Raw genomic sequence first — 22,906 nt, 5'->3', positions numbered from 1 at the left:
AAGTTCATAAATGATAGAGTTTCCCACGATAATTATTATTTAACATGCTTTTAATTGGGAAATATATCGTTGTCAACAATTTGTAGTGGCGTCCCTTGAAGCGAGTCACATCATGAGAATTAGAATTTTATTGCTGCAAACTAAGAAAAGAAAACTGTCTGGTGTACTAATTCTTGTAGGGCTACACAAGATTTAAAATTGTGATTTTTACCTCAACATCTGCCGTTGGTTGATATGGTAAATGAACATGGTTTCACAGTTGCAAGATACGCGTTTACATTACTTAAAGGAGACAAAATATCTTCTAGTATCCAAATTTTATTTAACATGGCAGTTAAATTTGCCTTAATTTCCCCAGTTGGATCATTATCGTTTTGGAAACATTAAGTCCTGACAGTCGGAATTGATAAAATATTGCATTGCCATGAAAGATAAACACTAAAAATTAATAAATACAATAAAATAAAAAATAAAGGACAATTAGGGGAGAGGGGGGGACATTGGTACACGGGGAACATATGTTTGAGGTAGATGTTTTTCCACTGTGAAGAGGTAACTGGACAACAGTTTGGTGTTGGCAACATTGGTGACAAACGAACATCGTGAGGCACAGTTGATAGATAAACGCAGAGTTCTTTTCTTTGTGCATAAAAAAACTTGATTTCTTAGGCTAGTTTTAGACGGAAGCATTCCTCGTAGCAAAAATCGTATAATCGATATCCTACCGTGTAAAGTAGCAAATGCTATAGCATTTCCCATGGCATGGCATATCTTATGGTATTTCTTGTCGATAGAACCTGCTCTATTTAGTAGCATTTCTGGGCCGATTGCAGCGCCGCGGTTTGTTAAAACGAAGCGAAAGATTTTGTGCCAAATATCCATGCTCTTTGTTTTATGTGGGAAATTGAATTGTAGTAAAGAAAAATGAGTTGGAGTAGGAATGCTCTTTGCCCATACTTCTTTGTGATTTTCGTTTCTTAATATAACCGGCGAGAACTGTTGTTACAACCACTGTAGCTTTAGCTACCTCACGCTTTAGTTTCGGAGTCATAATTGCGCTCTTCTCCAGTGATTTGTTTGCTACATCACGACAAGATGCTTATCAAAATACTACCGTTTAAAAGCACTACGTACTTTTGATGCCGTAGAATTTTACGAGATTTTTGACAGCACATCTGCTACGATAAATGCTTCCGTCTAAAACTGCCCTTAGAGTGAAAGTAAGTTTTCAGTTGTCTTTGTAAGCTTATATTTGTAATATGCACTAGATCTTTGAAAACCTACGTTGGTTGAATGAAAGCGTAATTCTTTACAAATAATTTCATTTATGTTCAATTGTACTGCGTGGAGTAATTTTTCAGTTGTAGGAATTAATGATCCTGAAGTTCGGTAGGGGCAAACTACACATGCATATGGGGTGGATTCGTACGGACCAATGTGCCCCCACTGCTCTGTGCCTATCTACCCCTTCCATTTGTAGTTATAATGGTAGACTACTCTTTGTGCATTTCCCACATTTCACAGTTTTCATTGTGATTAAGGCTATTTCATGTGTAATCGCTTGATTTCCGTAATCAAAGCATAAAAATAAATTATCCAAAATAATATGGAAAACTTTCCTTTTATTATATTTCTGATTTTCCGGAACTATAGGTATAGCCGATAAGTACACATAAACTTGCAACAGAAAATTGTTTAAGCGTTTAGGAGTAATGATACCCAAAATGTAAAGATTCATCCTCCAAGTCGTAACATGCGAGTGATTCCAATAGGCACATATCTAACCAGGGGCGGATCCAGGACCGACTTCTTAGGGGAGGCGGTGGATTGACATACTGCTACTTTTAACGGCTCCAAACTTTTGAATGATTTTTATTTATATATATAAAATAAGAAAGTTTCCTCTTCTGGGGGGATCGCCCCCCCCCTGTGTCTAACAAAATCAACCTCAAATATATATATATATATATATATATATATATATATATATATATATATATATATATATGTACATGGACACTAAAAGCCAGGGTATAGTAAGCGTCATATTTATTCGACTTTCAGCAACCTATTTGAAAGTTATTCGGCGAAGTTCTTGAAACTTTAATATTATAAAGGTAACCAAGAAAGTTCTGTCGCTTTTTGTATAGGTCTGTGTTCAATTGGCCTCACACTGTGAGTTAAATGCGAATGGATAAGGTGAAAGTCAGTTGTTGGTGTGGGTATATCAAATATAGTACCCAGTTCTGGCAAACTTAATTACACAGCGAACTTGCGTAAGGACAGAGTGAACATGGGACCTCCACACAGAGCCCTAAGGGCGTATACACCGTATGGGTTCAAACTGGGGTAAAACGCCGCTGCGGCGAGGCAGAAGATATGTCAGGCCTTTGGTAAGGGTGCCGTGACTACGCGGACAGTACAACGGTGGTTTAACAAGATAAAAGACGGTGACAAAGCACTCGAAGACGCATCACGTGCCGTAAGATCAACACATGTAGAAAATGAAGATCTTCATTCAGCAATTGTGGCGAACAATGGCCAGACATGTAAGAAACTGCGACCACCATTCAGTGAGAGTGGAGAAACCATTCGGAAGCACCTCCATCGACTACAAGTTGGGTCGATGGGACCCACATGATTTGACTCCGTGCGAGAAGGTAACGCGAGCAGACACCTGTTTCTTTGCTCTCTCGTCTGAGGAAGGAGCCATTTCTGAACCAGGTGTTGACATACAATAAGAAGTGGGTCCTGTAAGTGGGTCATCGTTGATTAGCATCCCATGAACAGTTCCAAAACAGCTGAAATCAATACTGCACTAGAAGGTTCTCCTGTGTGTTTCAAGGACTTGCGGCATCGTGCATCGGGAACTGCTACCAGCTGGTAAGAGCATCAATGCAATTGTATACTGTCAGCAATTGAGCCCTGTTCAAGAGAAACTGAAAATTCCGGATCCAGCACTTCTGAATCGCAAAAGGGTCCTCCTGTTACAGGACAACGCTAAGCCCCACGTGGCTAGGATGACCCTGGATACCATTCTACGCCTTGGATGGAACACTACTGTATCCGCCATACTCCCCGAACATTTCACCGTCCGATTATCACCTGTTCCATTCCTTGGACAATCATCTTAGAGGATGCCAGTTCAAATCCCTAGTAGAGGTGCAAAATGCACTTGATACCTTCTTCGTTTCACGGCCCACGAAGTTCTATCGCGATGGAATCCATGGGTTTCCAGAACGTTGACAGAAGGTCGTCGATGCTGATGGGGACTATTTTTGATCTTCCAGGTATTATATCAGTGTTCGAAGATGGTGCGTGAAAGAGCGACAGAACTTTCTTGGTTACCTTTATAATAGCAAAGCTCCGCCTCCTTTGGAGACAAGAAGTACCGCTCGAACCAAAAGTATAATATCTTTTCCAGTTAGTAGTTGTGGTACGAAAGATTTCAAAATTTTGTAAACTGTAGATAGTCCTTGGATTATTTTCTTCTGTTTTCCTTATAGAGACAGAACCTCTTTTATAGTACGCTTTTATCTTAGTAAACAGCTTGCGGAACTTTTAAGTTTTGATGAGAGCAGAAGCAAGTATTTGATTTTTTATTTATTTAATTTTTTTTTTTTTTTTTTTTTTGTAACAGGTTGAACTAGATCTGTTGAATTACTAAAGATTCTTACAATTCTTCACATTCTTTTTATGAAACGTTTTTATTTTACACTTTTGCTGCTGTGAGTCCTTAAATCTATTGTTAAAATACTTTAGTTCTGTAAGTTTTGTAGAATATTATATCTCAAAACATTTCATGGGAAAATAAAAGAAAAAATATTACGTTATCTCTATTATCAAAAAGTCTGTGTGATGTTTGATTTTGCTTGTAGGAATCTGCCCCAAGCCGGTTCGAATCTGCCCCTACATGGGGAAAATTGGTATAGATTGCAGACCTTTCGTGAAAATAAATAAATAAATAAATAAATAAAATAAAAAATTACTCCAGGTAGGACATTAGTAGAAATAATATTGTATATTGTAAATGTAGCTAAAGAATCATAGTTTAAGTAGGAAAAAAATAATGTTTCTCAAGTTGACGATATGTTCTAAAATTTCGGATAAGTAAAAATCGTTCCAATGTCTCCCCTCTCCCCTAGAGCAATGGAAGTGAGTAAAAAACTAATTACCAAATTTGACCCAAACGAAGAAGGCGAGTTGAATAAAAATCATGCACACACAAATGTAAAAGTACGTAATTAAAAACATGTAAATGGAATTTTATTTCTTTTAACACGTTACAAAATACACACTAAGTGTAAAAAAATTAGTACATAATATGTAATACATCATATAGTATAAAAAGATGGTAAACTGTCAACACAGAAAAAAATATATATTGGGACGGATTTAACGGTACAGTTTCATTTTAGATCATACTGATATGTAATAAGCTTTTTTTTTTTTTTAATGGACGGATCACAACATTGGACATTTTCTCACATAAATAGCAGGAATAAGCTTACATCCGCGGTTTTGCTAATCACAAATAACTTCAATTCCTATGAACACTCAATTTAAAGTGGAGGATTTTATATATATATATATATATATATATATATATATATATATATATATATATATATATATAATTGGACGAGCGTTTGGGCTGTACACTCTTGATATGCCCAATGTTGAATGAAAATGCGTTGCCATTTACCTGGCCCCACGACATAAGTGAATGAAGTTATGTCAGGGGACTTTTGAGACACACTGTATATATTATGAAAATATCAAGGTTTTGCTAAATGCTGTATCAGATAGGAAGCGAAAAAAGCAGGGAAAGTAGAAAACAAAATTTAAAAGACCATACAAATACTTGTGTCATGTTAGAAGACACTGTACACTACATTACTGATCTTTCTTTTTTTTTTCTTTTTTTTTTCTCTCTCCACTTCTTCCCCTCCCAATCTGATGAAGCCCTTAGACAAAGTGATTGCAATGTATTTTTATAGTACTATTAGTGTTTTGTGGTAATGTTCTCACTGTGTTTTTAATAAATTTTCATGTTCACTTCGAGATATTGCCAACCATGTATGCAGGGTATCCGAAAAGTCACGCACCGTAGGCAAAAATTAACTTCTTTCGTCCTCTCGTCGTCAATGATGCTCTCAAACACTAGTTCTTTGGATTGGTCGCAGACGACCAGAATGAGTCCCATACTCGCCAGAGTTAACCGAATGAACTATGTTTTCTGGAGTACGTTAAATCTCTTGTGTACAGCGTGAAAATTCGTGATGTGTCACACGACAACCAAAGACGTATGTCAAGTAATTGGCCTAGACAGTCCTCTGTATAATCAACAATTAGTGGTTCCACCTACAAACATGTGTGGAATTCAACGGAGAGCACACTAAACACTGATTTTGCCTGAAGTGCTGAATTTTTAGGACACCCTGTATATAAAACTCAAAAGAATGATCAAAAAGTAATGAAACTCTGCTTTCTGTCAGGATAAATGTTAACTAAATTATTAATGTTCAAAATTATATTTGTCAAAACAGTTTACTTTCTTTGTCATCAGAAATTAATCTGCATTTTCATTAAAAAATAGGAAATTGTTTGTCGTTCTATCTGTTTTAACTACATTTTCTTTTTCTCTTTAACTTGTATTTCTTGTTCCCTTAAATTTGTACTTTTCTTTGAATGCACTGGCATTGTAGGCCACATATATGATTGCTGTTTATATCATGACTGATGAAAATGGCTCAGGTATTTGAGCTCCACAGTAAAACTAACGGATATTAACACATACATACATACATACTCACATATGAACATAGACATGAGAAACACAATACCCTCCTTTTGACTTCATCGTACTTTAGTAAAAATATACATTAATAGTTTTTTCCACAAAACATTGTTAAGAAGAAAATGGCCCCTATATTATATTTTTCATTGCGTTGATTTCCGAAAATTGAACAAAGAAAGAAAGGTACAGTATACAATTAATGGTTTAACGCTCCAAGTGTAGGCACAAATTCTCAAATCAATCATCTAAGTGGAAGAAGGTTAGGTTGGTTATATTTCGTCCAAAAAGCTCTCCAAGAAATAAAATTCCTTAAAGAATGTGCAAATAATTTCTGTATCTCAACAACAAGCTACAATTCAGTATTTCTCTCCCTAGTTTCATAATTGAATGATCGTCTAAGAAACTTTATCCTCAAATGTGAAATGTATTTCACTCGCTGTAAAACGTTAGCACGACATTTCTACAGATGGTTGTAATAGATTTAAAAAAATGTGATCCTGTAATCTTTTGTAATGTCTTTGCCCAGGCAAAATTCGCACACCCAAAATAATGAGTTATGTGGTAGACGACAAACAATAATCATCCAGACATATTAACTCTTGTAATAATAATAATAATAATAATAATAATAATAATAATAATAATAATAATAATAATAATAATAATAATAATAATAATAAAACGCTCAATCTTGACACTTTACAAATCATTAATTTCTGATCATTCCATGCATTTAACTGTTGATATGTAAAACACTTATTACCTACGGTAAAACAAACTTTTTGTGTATGACCTCAGGTGTAACTGTCCTTTATATATTTGTGTAAACCGTTTATCATTAGTAACATACAATAGTTTTTATTGTATAAACAAATCAACAATTGTTTTTATCAAAGATATAAACGTTTTTAACTGTTCAATTTTACTAAAGACGTTGCATTAACAAATTCTTCAAAGTTGATATATCAACTACCAAGGACTTTGCTTAGAATCGTAAGAATGCGTTACATAATCCTATCTTAACACTAGCTGAAGATCTTAATTACAAACAAAAATCAAGAAAGGAATGTATAAAATAGTTCATTGACAACTTCTTACGCTAAAAACAATATTATACAAAATACAATTGTTCCCAGATCTTAATACTCATGGCATTCATTAGTATTTAATTACACTCTTCATAGAACTTTCTATGAATATTTTATCCATATATATTACTCCGAACGCTTCATTCTATTTGGTATATCGTTTCAATACCAAAACCTATATAAAAATTACTTATTAATAATAAGTATTGTAATCTAACCATATAACAAAGAAAAATGCTATTAGGCAAAAAGAAACCAGGTGAAATCTAAACAAATTCTACAAACTAAGCATACAAATAACTGGGAATACTTTTTCATTTATTACTTCTCTTGAATCCGAAAATGCCAATTCAATAATTCTATTTCCACATCCAAATTATAGCAAGAATTCTGTACGAAATTAGCTGTACACAAAACTAAAACACTACTTATGAGGTAAGTTTCGTATTCTTTGCGTTCTAATACATAAATGTATATGTGTAATATAATATCGCAATTAAGACTGGGATATTACTTCTGTTCGAATGCGATGAGAACGGCCACGTTTTGTTTCTAAACAAACACGTATTGGTTATAGACTTCAAACAACAAAAAATAAGAATTATGAAAATTCGCTGTGTATACATATACATTTGTACTCTACGAAGAACTGAATAATAATAATAACCAATTGTATCTATTGTTCAGCATTTAAAAAAAAGTAGATGAAAAGTAATTTATGCGCTAGACATCACCTGCGTTTAATAATAAATAAAAATGTATGTCATCATGGGGACAAACAGGATATAACATAAGTTTTCAGCTAATTCTATTACTACAGTGAAGGTCGTGCTTCTCTTCTATGTAAATGTAAATATAAATATACATAAACAATTATACATAATATACATATTACCAACGTATCCTATTATAATTACTATTTAGAAAGTGACAGAGTAGACCTATTTTTATTTATTGTATTTGTTGTCGCCTTTTACAACAGATTAAATCAGCTACATGCAGACCGAATCACTTTACGAAAGATCTTGCCCTTTACGTGCAACGGTTCTAGAATAGAAAACCTCAAAACTAACCTCTTGATAAAATTCTCCTTTTGTAGAGAAATCGTTGCAAATATTAGAGATTTATGAAGCGTTAAATCTTGTAGATGATTCGTTATATATCTAATATTTTCATCAAGAAGTATTTGCACAGATTTCTCTTCAAAATAACAAGTTTGTCAAGAGGTCAGTTTTGAGGTTTTCTATTTTAGAACCCTTTCACCTAAAGGGCAAGAAGCTTCCATAAAGTGATCCCATTTTTATGTAGGTGATATAATCTGTTGTAAAAAGCCACGGAGTAAGAGGAAGACGCTTCACAAAATCTCTTGAAGACGCAATAAACAACATAGGTCCACGCTACCACATTTTTAAATAGCACTTAAAAACGAGTCAATTACTTTCTTTAAACAAATACCAACTACAATTGGTTTAACTGATCCATCTTTTCATTCTTATATACATTATTTAAACAATATTGGAATGATAACTTAAAAAATAAGATCTGCTGTCAGTAAAAAATCAATCTGAATGGTGTCAAAAACACATCACAAGCAGAAAATTGGTAAATTATCAGAGCAATAACAAAAAATTCGAATAGTTTACCTAAAAACATAAAAAGTAAAAAGTCTATGAAAATTGAAATAAATATTAGCTTTAGTTTCTCTTTTAACCTATCAAAAGTTACACACGAAAATATAGTTACTCTCAATAACTTCTAAAATTTTTAAAAAACAGCCCCCAATACGTATGTTTGAAAACAAACATACATTTATACTAAATTCAATACATTAGCCTTCACAGCTTACCACTCACTCACTCAATCTTACAGAATCAGTATTCAGTCAAACTTCACATCTAAATTCAATGCTATAAGGTAGCATTACTAGGTGCTCTTCTATTAAAAACAAAATATATCGCTACATTCTTTATACACAACAATAAAAATATTATTGTCGCACCAGATTTCGGGCATAAGTGACGCATCAATCCATAAAATTATCTCAACTTCTTTTAATGCAAAATGAACTCTCGTCTTCAGGGATATAGCAATTCAATATTTGGAGACTGTAGCTCTTTGAAAATCTGGTACATCGAGTACACACACAGCAAACAATAAGTCTGAAAATTAACAGAAAAAAAAAAAAAAACATTAACATTTATTAATAACTTATTTATCAACAAAGTTCTGGACAACGTTACTTATTTATATATTTACGTTTCAGACACAACTGTTAGCCTGAAACACCGAAAGGAAAAATAATAATAAATAAAAATATTCAGTAAGTTCTTTTAATTTCAATAACTCTTAAATATTGAGCTCGCTCTGAATCCTCAAAGGATAGGAAAGGAAGAGTACATTAAAAAACTTTGATTGACGCAAAGACGAAAGCTACGAGGAATGTTTCGAAAGTTCTGAGAATCACTAGTTACTGGTTAATACAGGACTGATCACTAATAACTGTGTATATACGTAAACAAGTTTTTCTTAGTCAATGCTGGCTAACATGATTTAACTTCTTTGCAAGTAAACCCCTGTTCTGTTTTTAGATTATCCTTTAAAAAAAAAAATGTTTAATTTATAAAGAATCATTATTTTCCTTCTGTAGGAGGGCGCTGAAACACTTGAAACCGTTTAGCAATTACAAGTATTTGGCAAACATAATTACATAAAACGTCTCAATAAATTAACTAACTAAATAACTTTATAATCTATGTAACAGGAGGTTCAATGCCGCGTTCACAATAGCTCTCCATTGACTTCTATCCTTAGCCAACTGGATCCAGTTTCTACTTTTTGTTCGTTTTTCTGCAAGACTCATTTTAATATTGTCCTCCCATCTTTATCTACATCTTCCTAATGAACGTTTCCCGATTGGATTTCCAGTTAAAATTTTGAAGGCGTTCCTATTTTCTTCAATTTTGGCTACATGACCTGTCCACCTGAGCCTCCTAGATTTCATGGCCTAACAATGTTTCGTAAACGGTATATATTATGCACTTCCTCGTTATGAAGTTTCCGCCTTTCCCCATTCCCGTTCCTCTTGGGTCCGAATATTCGCCTAACGATTTTGTTTCCCAAATATTTTCAGTTTCCGTTCTTCTCTCACAGTAAGTGACCATATTTCGCAACCATACAGTACAACATGTATAATTGTCGTTTTATATATTTTAAGCTCGGAGGATATTGTATCTAAATTCTTGGACAAAATTCGCGAAGACAAAAGAGTTTAGTCTGAATAACATGAATTCCCTACTTTGAGCCCACATTAAATTTCTTCGTGTACATAGTTTTGGTCTGCCGCTGTAAATACTTGAAAGTGTTCATTCTGTCGGAAGTATTGTTTTCAATATCTCTATCTTATTCTAGACTACGTTATCTGGCATCAATCCTAGTTGACACCATGCATGGAATGTGCTAGTAATGACATAAAAACTTTCAAACCACACACAAAAAGAAACAGCAAACATACGAATAAACACGAAAACGCTTTAAAACAACCGCAATCAATTGAATTATACAAACTTAGTTCATTTCAGCTTGTAATAACATTAGGAACAAGTTGAATGATACGGATACTTTTGCCATAATTTCTTGTCCAGGGTGTCTACTAGAAGGTCCTCATGCAAAAGGGTCTTTCAGTCAAATAAAATTTTAACTGTGCCTTGTCTGTACATATATAAAAGTATCATATATGTAAAGAGAAATGAAAGTAGTTTTCTTCATGTTGACGATGTACTACCATGAGCAAAATAAATGACGCGTCTCTTTATTTTGAAGTTTTTTGAAAATATCTCCGTTTTCTTTATATGTTCGAAATTTCGGAAGGTTTCCCCAGCAGGACAGGTTAATAACAAACCCGTTTTTAATATTTGTGTTAAATATTAGCTTAAAATAAAGAAATTAGAAGCAAAAAACATTAAATCGACAGAAATCTCGAGAATTACCAACTCTGCTAAAGTGGGAAATTTTCAAGAACGCGAGGGAATTCTGCAGTTCAACACGAAGCAGCGACATCTATGTCATTGAGAGAAGCGTGGATTAGATCTACAAACGAAAATTTTAACGAAATATTTCTAGTATGTCTTATTATATGCATTATCAGCGAACTCCAAATATATGAATCTATGCTAAGTATTAACGTATAGATAGCGCAAATAGTGGAAATTACCTATGGAAAAAGACGAATTGTTAGCCCAATCGTAATGAAAAATCGTCTTTACTGTAGAACAGGTTCAGCTTACGTAAGAAAGCAAATAGCTCAGTTAGATAAAACAACGAGTCTGTATATCGAAGGTAGACGGTTCGAATCCCGTGGAAGTACTGTTGTCATTTTTTATCGCTAAGGTTCTTTTTTTTTATTTGGGAAAGAATCAAATTGTAACATATGTGTAAAACTCATGACGATACCAAAAAAAAGAAAAAGAAAAAGAAAATATCGTCGCATTTGCATTAGTGTCTCTAATTTTTGTTTGCAAACAGATTCGTAATTATTTTCCCTGTGCTCACTGATGCATAACGAATGTTTTCCAGTAAATGTTAATTCTAATTTGGAGAATTTTATAGTTTCACAATGTTTCTCACTACATAGTCTTCTATCTACGTGTTTGGATATTTTGATAACAGATTTCCCTATTAAATGTTTAATTTTCTCTATAAATATTTGTCTTAAATTGAAATTGTTTTGAATTTACTACATAAGCAAAGTTGCCCGAAGGAGGAGAGCTCAAGTAATAGATATTGTACGTAAAAGCAACCTATTGTAGAATGATGATGCTTCTTACCTTCAGCACATAATCTTAACGTTAGGGAGTCAGAGAGAGAAAAATCCTGTTTTTCCTCCCCTATGACCACTCATCTTAAAGCTCTACATATAATGATTCGTGTCACATAATTTCGGCTCTCCAAAGACATTCATATTTATTATTATTATTATTATTATTATTATTATTATTATTATTATTCCTGAATATGCCACCCTTACATAATGTAGTAACTTTAGACATCTTAGTTTTAAAGTGCTTTCTTTAGTAATAATTTGAGCAACCACGTCACAAAATTTAAAATGTATGAGGGGGCACGACGTTTTATTTCCCCTCCTCTCTTTTCAGCACCCTCCAGAAGGTATATAATTTCTGAGAAGCAGGGCAGACAAAATGATTAAGAAATATATTTAGAGCATCCTTTCCTCCTTCGTGAATGGAATATCACGTAGCATTTATTCTACTGAAGACGACCCTAGGCCGTTATGGTTAGGTAACAAAAGAAATACCTAATATATTTATAGCGCCCCTTAACTGTAATATTACCTCTTCTTTATTTGTTCGAGGCTTCCCTACACAACCAAGGGTGACAAAAAGAATAGGAAAAGTGTCTAAAGATTACAAAAGGCTTTATATTTTGTCAGAAACAAGGCAGTATATACACAACATTGCTTTCGTTAACAAGTGTTTCACCCTTGAGTCGCTTATAAAATTAGGCAGAATAACTTTTGCCGATCATTGTTCTAGAGGGATTTGTCCAGGATAGTTTGATGTCGAGCTAATAACGATGAGTATGTTTATTTACATCACTGTTAAAGAAATAGCAAACTTTCTGAAAGGAACTTACTTAGGAAACAGATCTTCCTTCTACTTAGCCAGAGACCACTCTGAAAAATTGCATCTGGCGTTCTGAGTGAAAGTTCTATGGGACTATTAGAAAAATATATTCCCGTTTCCACGCTGATGGTAGAATTTCTTAAACAGTTATTGAATTACGTTCGGAGGGTAGGCGTAAATAGCGCCCCCGCAACAATGTGGCGTGGGGACCGCACAAGCTGCAAGGTCAAAAAATATACAGAAAGTACGCAGGGGCGGAGCAGGCCAAATTTTCACACGGGCAAAGTGACTTTTTGGCGCCCTTCCCCTAGTAGTAGCCTATATTTTACATTTTATCATAGTGTTTTTAATGGTTTAAACCAGGAGCGTCATTTGAGATTTTGCTTTGGGGGTGGGTGGGTTCAAGACCTCATGATATAAGTAAAATTTCGCGTTTTTCACTGATTTACTACTATTCTAATGATAAAATCTATATACATCTCAAACTCAGGGGGGGGGGCAAATGCCCCTCCCTGCCCTCCCTAAATGACGCCCCTGTTTTAAACCCATTTTCAAAAAGAAATCCATTACCTAGGAAAACTTCACAAAGAATATGGCCCGCTATAAACAATACCAACTCCACCCCTCCCCCTGGTCTAGTGGCTAGCACGCCTGCCTTCTGTGGTACCGGGTCCAATTTCCGGTGGATTACTGTTGAACGATAAAAGTGGTTCGGATTCCACTATAATTAGTATCCATATCTCCCTTGTCCATTAAGGCATAACCGTGGAACGCTAAACTCAAGCAAACAAACAAACAATACTTAATTCCCGGCACTCTTTATTCTACATGCCATCTCTCCATTTTTCGATACAGCCCCCTTAGTACTATGAAACTCTCTTCTTCCATAGTGAAATGGAAAAAGATCATATAATTGCCACTACTATACAAGAATATAAACCAAAAACGTCAGTAGAAAGCACATTATAAAATTTACTTTTTGAGGCTCGTTTTGGTGCCCCTCTTTCTCTGGCGCCCCGGGTAGTCGCCCGGCCCTTAGTCCGCCCTTGAAAGTACGGACGCATAACTAAGGACTGCGGAGGAGAGGTTAACCTTCATGTTATGCCACTGGTTTGACGTGTTTGAAATGTTCAGTAAGTGATCGGTTAGTGAACTAATTTCGACGGTTACTGATGTTTAAAGTTTAGGTAAGACAAAGCTACCTAATCAAATACATTTGATATCGCGATGTCACAATTTGATTTTTCCTCACATAAAAAAGATAAAAACAATAGTAATAAAAACCCTTACTCGTACTGGGCTCCTAACTAATTAACAACCTAATTCTTACAGACTAGTTGCTCTGACCAACTGAGTTTCGATTTCTTACGCGAAAGAAGTCTGTTATATTAAGAGGCATGCTTTTCATTATCAAAACTGTTCGAAGTAATACGAACACGGCTTAAGAACAGAGACGGAACTGAATTACCACTCGATTGACCTTGAGGGCAAATCACCAAATGGGTAGCTATAAACGTAAGTTCAGCATGCATTTCTGTGGAGTTCTGTTCAGTATTCCTATCTGCCAATCACGCTTGTTTGTAAGAGTAATATTTTACAAACCTAACCTTTTGATAGAGCACAATAGCAAAAGAATAAAAGGGACTGAATTCTTGCCCTTGTGAACGTTGGATACCACCATGTGCAATAAAACTGACGCGTCTCCTTGAAGTGATATTTCATCGAAAATAACTCGTTTCCCTTTATATAGTCTATCCGAAGTTTTTGAGGGTTTCAAAATGAGGAAATGTTACTGACAAACAAGGACGCATTTAGGGGTGGGTCCAGGGGGTAAGGACCCCCTCTGAAACCCCAACTTTTCAAAATATATTTAGCCTAATTTTGGGGATTATCTTTTAAAATTTTATTATAATTTATCCTAATATTGAAGTCGGACCCCTCCCGAAATAAATTACTGCATACGTGTCTCTGACAATTTTCAATATATTCGTTAAATAATAAAGTAAAATAACTAAATTAGGAGCAAAAAGCTTCAACACGGGCTAACTTTTGTCCACTGCCAATATTGCTAGAAGGGATATTAATAGCAAAAACTGCTAGTCAATGCTAAACCTTGGAACGTCATCCCGAACAACAAGTCTATTATTGAGAACTACATATGAAACATGTTATTAAAACTTATCCAGCTTTTATCTGGCATGAAATTATTATATACACCAAAATGCACTCTCCTAAAATGTGTATCTAAACATTGCTCTACATATCTACGAAGCAACGAAAATTTTTTATCGAAATATGTGAGCAGGAAACTCTAACAGCCAGCCATTTTATTTAAATCGTAATAAACCCTGTAACCGTACGTTAACGTGAGGACAAAGCTTGGTCCATTGGTAAATTGTTTGAAGAATAAAAACTCAATGTTCGTAGGTTCGAATCTATCCAGTCACAACATTTTATTCTTATGTGTAACGATGAAATAAGAAAAAAATGTATAACCGTTAAGACAAAACTTCAACCAAGTCTGAACAGAACAATACTAAAATAGTAACACAATGACGTCAACCAAAAATTATTTCATGTAGCGTTTGGACGAAATTACAGCTGTTAACAATTGCAGAAGTAAAAACAGGCTGATAGCTGTAATGCAGTCTAGACTTCTGAATGCATTTACTTCCTGAAAACTTCCGTCTCGTCATTGGTATGCCGTTAATCATTGTAAAACCTTTCAATTGGAAGTGAAATGACACAAACTAAAACAGTTTTAAATCAATAAATGTCTATGTGTAAAAGTAGGTGTCTCTTATCTGTAGTTCTGAGTTCCTTTTACTTTGAAGTGACAAATGAGAGAAGAAAGTATGGTGTTTGAAAAAGAACCAAATTTGAGATTTCAACGAATTTACACGTATTATAGCCCCTAACACCGAAAAAGTTATTTTTCGATACATGTCTATCTGTTCGTCCGTCCGTTTGCTACACTTTTCTGTGCACTCGCCTAGAAACCATACCGTTCAACTTATCTGCACCAAATTTTAGTTTAAGATTTTCATAGTATTTCCTATAGTTTTTTTTATTTCCCTCCTACTCCCAAAACAAGGGTAGTTTCCTGTATGATGAAAATAGAAAAAAAGATATTTTCTCATAACTGACTCTAACGATCTTGTTTTCTTTCTTTTTTATAAATCAATATTTAATTAGCAACCCTATTTTGTGGTATAAGGCATTTATCTGAGAAAAATCTACAAGGGGTAGTTTATACTAAGGGGGTGAGTTTTTTCTCAGTGATTTTCTCAAAATGGACTCAAGTGTTTTCGTTCATATTTCATAAATAAAGATTTCATTAATAACTTATCAATATGGCATAACTCGTTTGTCCTAAAAAAATGCGAGGGGTAGTTTATTCTTGGTGGAGTGTTGTCTGGGCGATTTTCTCAAAAACGACTCAAAAGAGTTTATTCATATTTCAAAAATAAATATTTCGTTAATAACCGAACAATATGGCAAAACTCGTTTGTCCTGAAAAAATATGCGAGGGGTAGTTTACTCTTGGGGGTGTTTTTCCTCCACGGTTTTCTCAAAAATGAGTCAAGCAATTTTGTTCGTACTCAGAAATAAATATTTCATTAAAAACCTAGTAATATGGAATAACTCGCTTACCCTGAAAGAATCCTCAAGAGATAGTTTATTCGGGGAGTTATTTTTCCCTCACGATTTTCTCAAAAATTACTCAGACAATTTTATTGATAATTCATAAACAAGTATTTCATTAATAACCCTATATTTTAGTATAAGTCATTTCTATGAAAAACAATTACAACGGATAGTTTATTTTTGGGGTCAAGGTTATTTCCCCGACAATTTTCTCAAACGACAGGCGATTTTGTTCAAATTTCGCAAATAAATATTTCATTAATAACCAAAAGTATATCTTAAATCATTGTTCGAAACAATTCACAAGAGGTAGGTTACTCCTGACGTTCTTTTTGAACGACTTTCTCGAAAATGACTCATTTGATTTTTTTCATATTTCATAAACAATGATTGCATTAATTGGTCTATTATATGTCTAATGAAAATGTGCTCAAAGTGTGAGTTAGTTTTGTAGTGTGGATTTTCTTCAATCGAAGTTTTTTATTCGATAATCTGACATTCGATGTATTTGAATAATACGATAATTTTATTCCTATTATCCAAATACACACTTCAGTAACAACTGCGGCCTAACACAGTTAAGAAATTGAATTGAAAAAGTTTAGTGCGGTGGCCCTGTAATTGAATATTTTTTGAAAAACTCCCTAGCTTTTTGTGGTAAACTCAGGCTTTTCTTTTTCGAGCGACAAAAGAGAGAAGAAAATATAGTGATTGTGAAAATAATATCAAATTCAGATTTCAACGGATTTACATGTTTCATGGCGTCTACATACCGAAAATGTGACTTTTCAACACCCGTCCTTCCGGTCCGTCCGTTCGGCACACTTTTATATGCACTCACCTAGAGGCCACACCGTTCAACTTACCTACACCAAATTTTAAACTTAGGGTTTACTTAGTATTCTTACAGGAGCTTTTCCACTTTTTTCCTACCACCTAAAATAAGTGTGGTTTACCAACAGCCGAAAATCGAAAAACGCTATTTTCTCAAAAATGGTTTTAACAATTTTCTTTATTTTTCATTAATCAATATTTAATTAACAACCCTATATTGCAGTATCAGATATTTCTCTTAGAAAAATTTACGAGGGGTAGTTTATTCTTGGAGGTGACTTTTTCTCGACGATTTTCTCAGAAAAGACCCTGGCAAATTTTGTACACACTTCATAAATAAATATTTGACCTTACAACATGGTATAAGTCAATTGACCTAAAAAATATATGAGTAGTAGTTTATTCTTGGACTTGAATTTATTCCCAGTGAGTTTCTCAAACACGACCAGTTGGCAACCCTGTATCTCGACAACGAAACTGAATTCGAAAACTGCAAGAGGACCATTTGTCTCCTTTTGATGTCACGAATCACCTCCCGAAGTTTGTGGACATCTTTCAGGTTCACCCTTAATGAAGCTTCTTTTCGAAAAGTTAACTATTAACTTTAGGCATTGTTTATCTTTTTTTAAATCACAAATGCCGTTATTAATTTTAAGGCAGAGAACTACTTCTGAGAGAATAGATCTTGAAAAATAATTTTAAAACTTAGACTTTTGTTTTCGAGATATTCCAGACAAGACGAGACATTTTACAAGCTATCTCGTGTCCAAAACATTTGCCTCGTATTATCTTGGATGTCACAAAGCGCGTCTCGTCTCTTTCTCGAGACATGTCTTATCTCGTGCGCATTCGTTAACACTTGGAAAGGATCATCTTTCTACTCAAAGCATTGTTTTTATAATGGTTGCATATTTATGATAATTGCTGTCCACATAAATTACAGTCCTTTCAGTTGAATTAATTTTTATTATTATTATTATTGAAATTGCAATATCTAGTTTAACGTTGGACGATTATGCACCTACGCTAAGGGAGTGGTGAAATGAAGAAAGTGGGAGGAAAATGGAAAATCTCAAGAAAACACATACCCATGCACACGGTATTTGTCCACCTCAAATTTCACTTGGCACGAAGTGGAATCGAGCCACGGACCCCCTGCACCAAAGGTCCTTGCAATGCTTTTTTTTATTATTATTATTATTATTATTATTATTATTATTATTATTATTATTATTATTAATAATAATAATAATAATAATAATAATAATAATAATAATAATAATTGAAGCGAGCTAAACGAGTTTCAACCGTACGACTCAACCAACGTTTGGGTGCCTGTTCGTTCGTCTGCTCCTCTCATAAAAGACATTTCATTTTAATGAAACTAGTAGGTGCCTTCTTTTAGTTCTGCGAAGTAACTATTGCTTGCAATATGAATCTGCAAAACATAAGAGGTAAAATTAACCAAATGGTGCAAGTTTCCACTCATATATACAAAACAATTTTGCAATATCAACTACGTGAATCTTGTCCCATAAAGAAGCCGAAACCCCTACACCGAAGAGCCCTCCGAGATTTGATCATTGTCCACACGGACTGAAATTGTCATTTGAAGCCAAGACTTTAATATGAAGCCAATAATTTCTTTAAAATAGACGGAAAATTCGGAAGTTATAAGCATTTTCATATTTTTGCTTTTTCACATAAGGGAGCCGTAGCCCCCTATACTGAAGAGCCCCCCCCCCCCCCCCCCGGAGATTTGATCATTGTCCACTCGGACTGAAATTGTCATTTGGAACCAACACTTTAATACGAAGCATAATATTTCTTTAAAATAGACGAAAAATTCGAAAGTTATAAACATGTTAATATTTTTGCCTTTTCTCATAAGGGGGCCGTATTAGCCTACACTGAAGAGCCCCACGAGATTTGATCATTGACCACTTGGACAGAAATTCTCATTTGAAACCAAAACTTTAATATGAAGCCAAAAATTAAACTTTTACATCAATTTAAACTGACTGGGTTCCGGTTCACCCCACTATTGTTTAGTTTAGTTAAGTGGTAATTTGTGACAGCTTCACATCATCAAAAGAATGTTTCATTTCCCCTCCCCTCCCCCAGGAGTTCGTGCTGGATCCACCACTGGAATCAATAGACACTCTTCCTATTTTTTTGTCACCCTTGATTGTGTAGGGGCTCCCTCGTACAAATAAAGAAGCGGTAATATTACAATCAAGGGGCGCTATATATTAGGTATTTTTTAGTTACCTACCCCTAACCGCACAGGGCCATCTTTCGTAGAATAAAAAATATTACGTGATATTCCAATCATGAAAGGGGAGAGGATGCTGTAAATATATTTCTTATTCATTTTGTCTGTCCTGCTTATCAAAAATTACTTTCTGTTGGGAGGGTACTGAAATGAGAGGGGCAAAATAAAAAGTCGTACCCCCTCCTACATGGTTGCTCAAATAAGTACTAAAGAAAGCATTTTAAACTAAGATATTTAAGATTTAAACTAGGAAACTAAGATATCCTTACAATATGTAAGGATGGCATATTCAGGATTATTATTATTATTATTATTATTTGAGGGGGGCGCGGTGGCTCAGTGGTAGAGCGTTCACCTCTGGTGCTTGGGGTCCCGGGTTCGATCCCAGCCCCCGCCAAGTGAACTTTGTGGTGGACAAACACCGTGCTCGTGGGTTTTCTCGGGGTTCTCCCGTTTCCTCCCACTTTCTTCATTCCACCATTTCACTCATCTCTCATTATCACCGTCTCCTTTAGCCTAATCGGCATAACCGTGGGACGTAAAACTTAAAGATTTCATTTCATTTTATTATTATTTGAATGTTTTTGGAGCACCGAAATTTTGTGAGACGAACAATGATATGTAGAGGTTTAAGATGGGTGGTCATAGGGGAGGAAAAACCAGGATTTTTCTCTGTCTGACTCTCTAACGTAAAGATTATGTGCTGAAGGTAAGAAGCATCATCATTCTACAATAGATTGCTTTTACGTAGAATATCAATTACTTGAGTTCTCCTCCTTCGGTCTACTTACCTTATGTAGTAAATTCAAAACAATTTCAATTCAATACAAATACATTGTAAAACTTTTCCGTAATTAAACATCTAGGGAAAATTAAACATTTAATAGGGACATCTGTTATCAAAATATCCAAACACGTAGATAGAAGACTATCTACGGAGAAATATTGTGAAACTTTATAAAATTCTCCAAATTAGAATTAACATTTACTGGGAAACATTCGTTATGCGCCAGCGAGCGTATGGTGAGCAGTGAGCAAAGGGGAAATAATTACGAAACTGCAAACAAAATTAGGGACGCTAATGAAAGTGCGACAACGGCATTTTTTCTTTTTTTGGTATCGTCATGAGTTGTACACATACGTTACAATTTGATTCTTTCCCACATAAAAAAATAAATAAAATAACCGTAGTGTAGTGATAAAAATGACAATGGCTCTTCCATGGGATCGAACCCGCTACCTTCAGCATACAGACTCGTTGCTTTAACTAACTGAGCTCTTTGTTTTTTTTACGTGAACTCAGCCTGTTCCGGTAAAGACGATATTTCATTACGATCGTGCTACCAATTCGTCCTTTTCCATAGATAATTTCCACTATTTGCTCTATCTTTATGTTAATACTTAGCATTTATTCATATATTTGGAGTTTGCAGATAATGCATATAATAAGACATACTAGAAATATTCGTTAAAAGTTTAGTTTGTAGATTTAATCCACATTTCTCTCAATGACATAGATGTCGCTGCTTCGTGTTGAAATGCAGAATTCCCTCGTGTTCTTGAAAATTTCCCACTTTAGCAGAGTTGGTAATTCTCGAGATTTCTGTCGATTTAATGTTTTTTGCTTCTAATTTCTTTATTTTAAGCTAATATCTAACACAAATATTAAAAACGGGTTTGTTTTTAACCTGTCCTGCTGGGGAAACCTTCCGAAATTTCGAACATATAAAGAAAACGGAGATATTTTCAAAAAACTTCAAAATAAAGAGACGCGTCATTTATTTTGCTCATGGTAGTACATTCAACATTCATACAACACACGACAAAAGAATAACATATTCACAGCATATCAAAACTATGCCTGCACCAAAAGAAGTGTTCTTCCTATGTCCGCTAAGTTCTTTTAATAAGCTCACAAGTTATTTGAAGAATATCAAAAACATACGGAATTTCAAAAATGAACTATTTAATTTTTTGTGCAACAAAATGTATTACGATATTAATGAATACTTGGGTGATAGTATGTAAAATAATGTAATATCAATTATATTGAAATGTCTTCTTATTATTTGACAAGTCCTATGTACTGGTCTCTGACCAATAATGTACGACATGGATGAATAAAAGAATGAATGAATGAATGTTTATTTTTAAATTCCAGGTTTTCCAGGTCTTTTTTTTTTAAACAAAGAAAAGCTGTTACTGTTAATATACCCTACCAGAAGGCCAGTTGAAAAAAATGTGCAGTAGCTGACACAAAATTCTCACCTTTAACTAACTTGTGATTCATATCCCTTGATAATATTAACTTTTTAACATTTTGTTTTTACTACGTGAAGAAGTAATAAATATCATTAATTTAAATTCTAGGCACATGTTAATTTACGATTATATGTTATTGCATATGCTCTTCTTAAATGGGGAATGTCTAATTATTTCATTTTTACAAATTCACTCGTACAAAGATGGAAGGGCTAGTAAAACAGAAATATAGAAGTTACGAATTGCAAAACAAAATTATTCTGGATTTTTTTTTTTTTTAATTTAAAAGAACAACCAGCTTAGGCCTGGTTTCAAGGCACCATTCGGAAGTCCTTGAACTATATACCTAGGCTACTTTAGTACTTTCTGCTTGTACAATAATTCTGTAACAAAACTGTGTTAAAATTGTAGTTCACTAAATACAACATATTCTATGCTTTGTATTCCCTTAAAATTAATTTTCTCCACGCAATTTCTTTAAAGTTTACCAAAAGTAGTTATTCACTTCTGATAAGAAAAAAAATAAGCCTGGCTGTAAATATAAGTAACGAAAGCAAGGTGTTCAGATTGGTATTTTTTAAGTACAACTTTCTTCCTTTGTAAATAAAAGCACACGTTCTCATACTGACACACTGTGTAAGCGAAATAACAAACTGCAGAACACATTATAAGCTTGATTCTTATACTTTACGAGTTTAACGTGTCTTTCAAAATTTTTTGCTTCTTCACCCAAAGCAAATACTTCAGCTTCACCATCAGTCAACAACCTCTTCACTTTTATTTTTATTTTCTTTTTAAGTCTTTGCTTTTCTTGTTATTTTGTGTCTTGTTTTTCAATACAGCCTTTCAAATACTCATTTCTCTGCTTGATGCATTTCAACATAATGAATCATGGTCTTTTGTGATACTAATTGAGTTGATTTTGAGTTTAACGTCCCGTTCAGTAGCGAGCCTATATGAGACGTGGACCTACTGATTAGAGTGGAATTCGGACCACATGAGCTCCCGCCGGGAATCAAACCCGGGCCTCTCACGCCAAAGGCGCGTACGCTAACCGCTTAGCCACAAGCTCTTTTGTGATATTAAGTTTGGATATCCGTCCAGCAGCATGCACAGCATCTAACACACTTCTTTAAGCAACCAAGCACTTGTTCTGTAGATTTCCCACGAAGCACTCTTTGTTAATGGAGAAACTACTTCCTACTACAGCGTTACAGTGAAAAAGAACATAAATTTTATGCATGAAAGTAGTAAAAGCGTTAGAAACTCCTTCCGTAGTGAACAAAATGATGTAGGAAAGAATCTAATCTCTCGTGTTTTTGACTGTCCACTTCTGTGTAATTTCAGGATAAGAGAGGGC

General features: G+C 34.4%; 1 protein-coding gene across 1 annotated transcript in view; it reads right to left on the bottom strand.

Annotated features, from left to right (window-relative positions):
* Nucleotides 1–4,642: 4,642 nt before the first annotated feature.
* pasi1 (septate junction component pasiflora 1) overlaps nucleotides 4,643–22,906 on the bottom strand; it is a 40,302-nt gene continuing 22,038 nt past the window's right edge. The window contains exon 6 of the mRNA XM_081752969.1: nucleotides 4,643–9,047. Coding sequence (XP_081609095.1) covers nucleotides 8,964–9,047 — 84 coding nt within the window. The 3' untranslated portion in view covers nucleotides 4,643–8,963. The remainder of the gene's footprint in view (nucleotides 9,048–22,906) is intronic.

Source organism: Thermobia domestica, chromosome 3 (genome assembly GCF_964235325.1).
Source record: "Thermobia domestica chromosome 3, izTheDome1.hap1.1, whole genome shotgun sequence".
Lineage (NCBI taxonomy): Eukaryota > Metazoa > Arthropoda > Insecta > Zygentoma > Lepismatidae > Thermobia > Thermobia domestica.
Note: the sequence above shows the minus strand (reverse complement) of the source record. Positions and strands in the feature narration are given on the sequence as shown.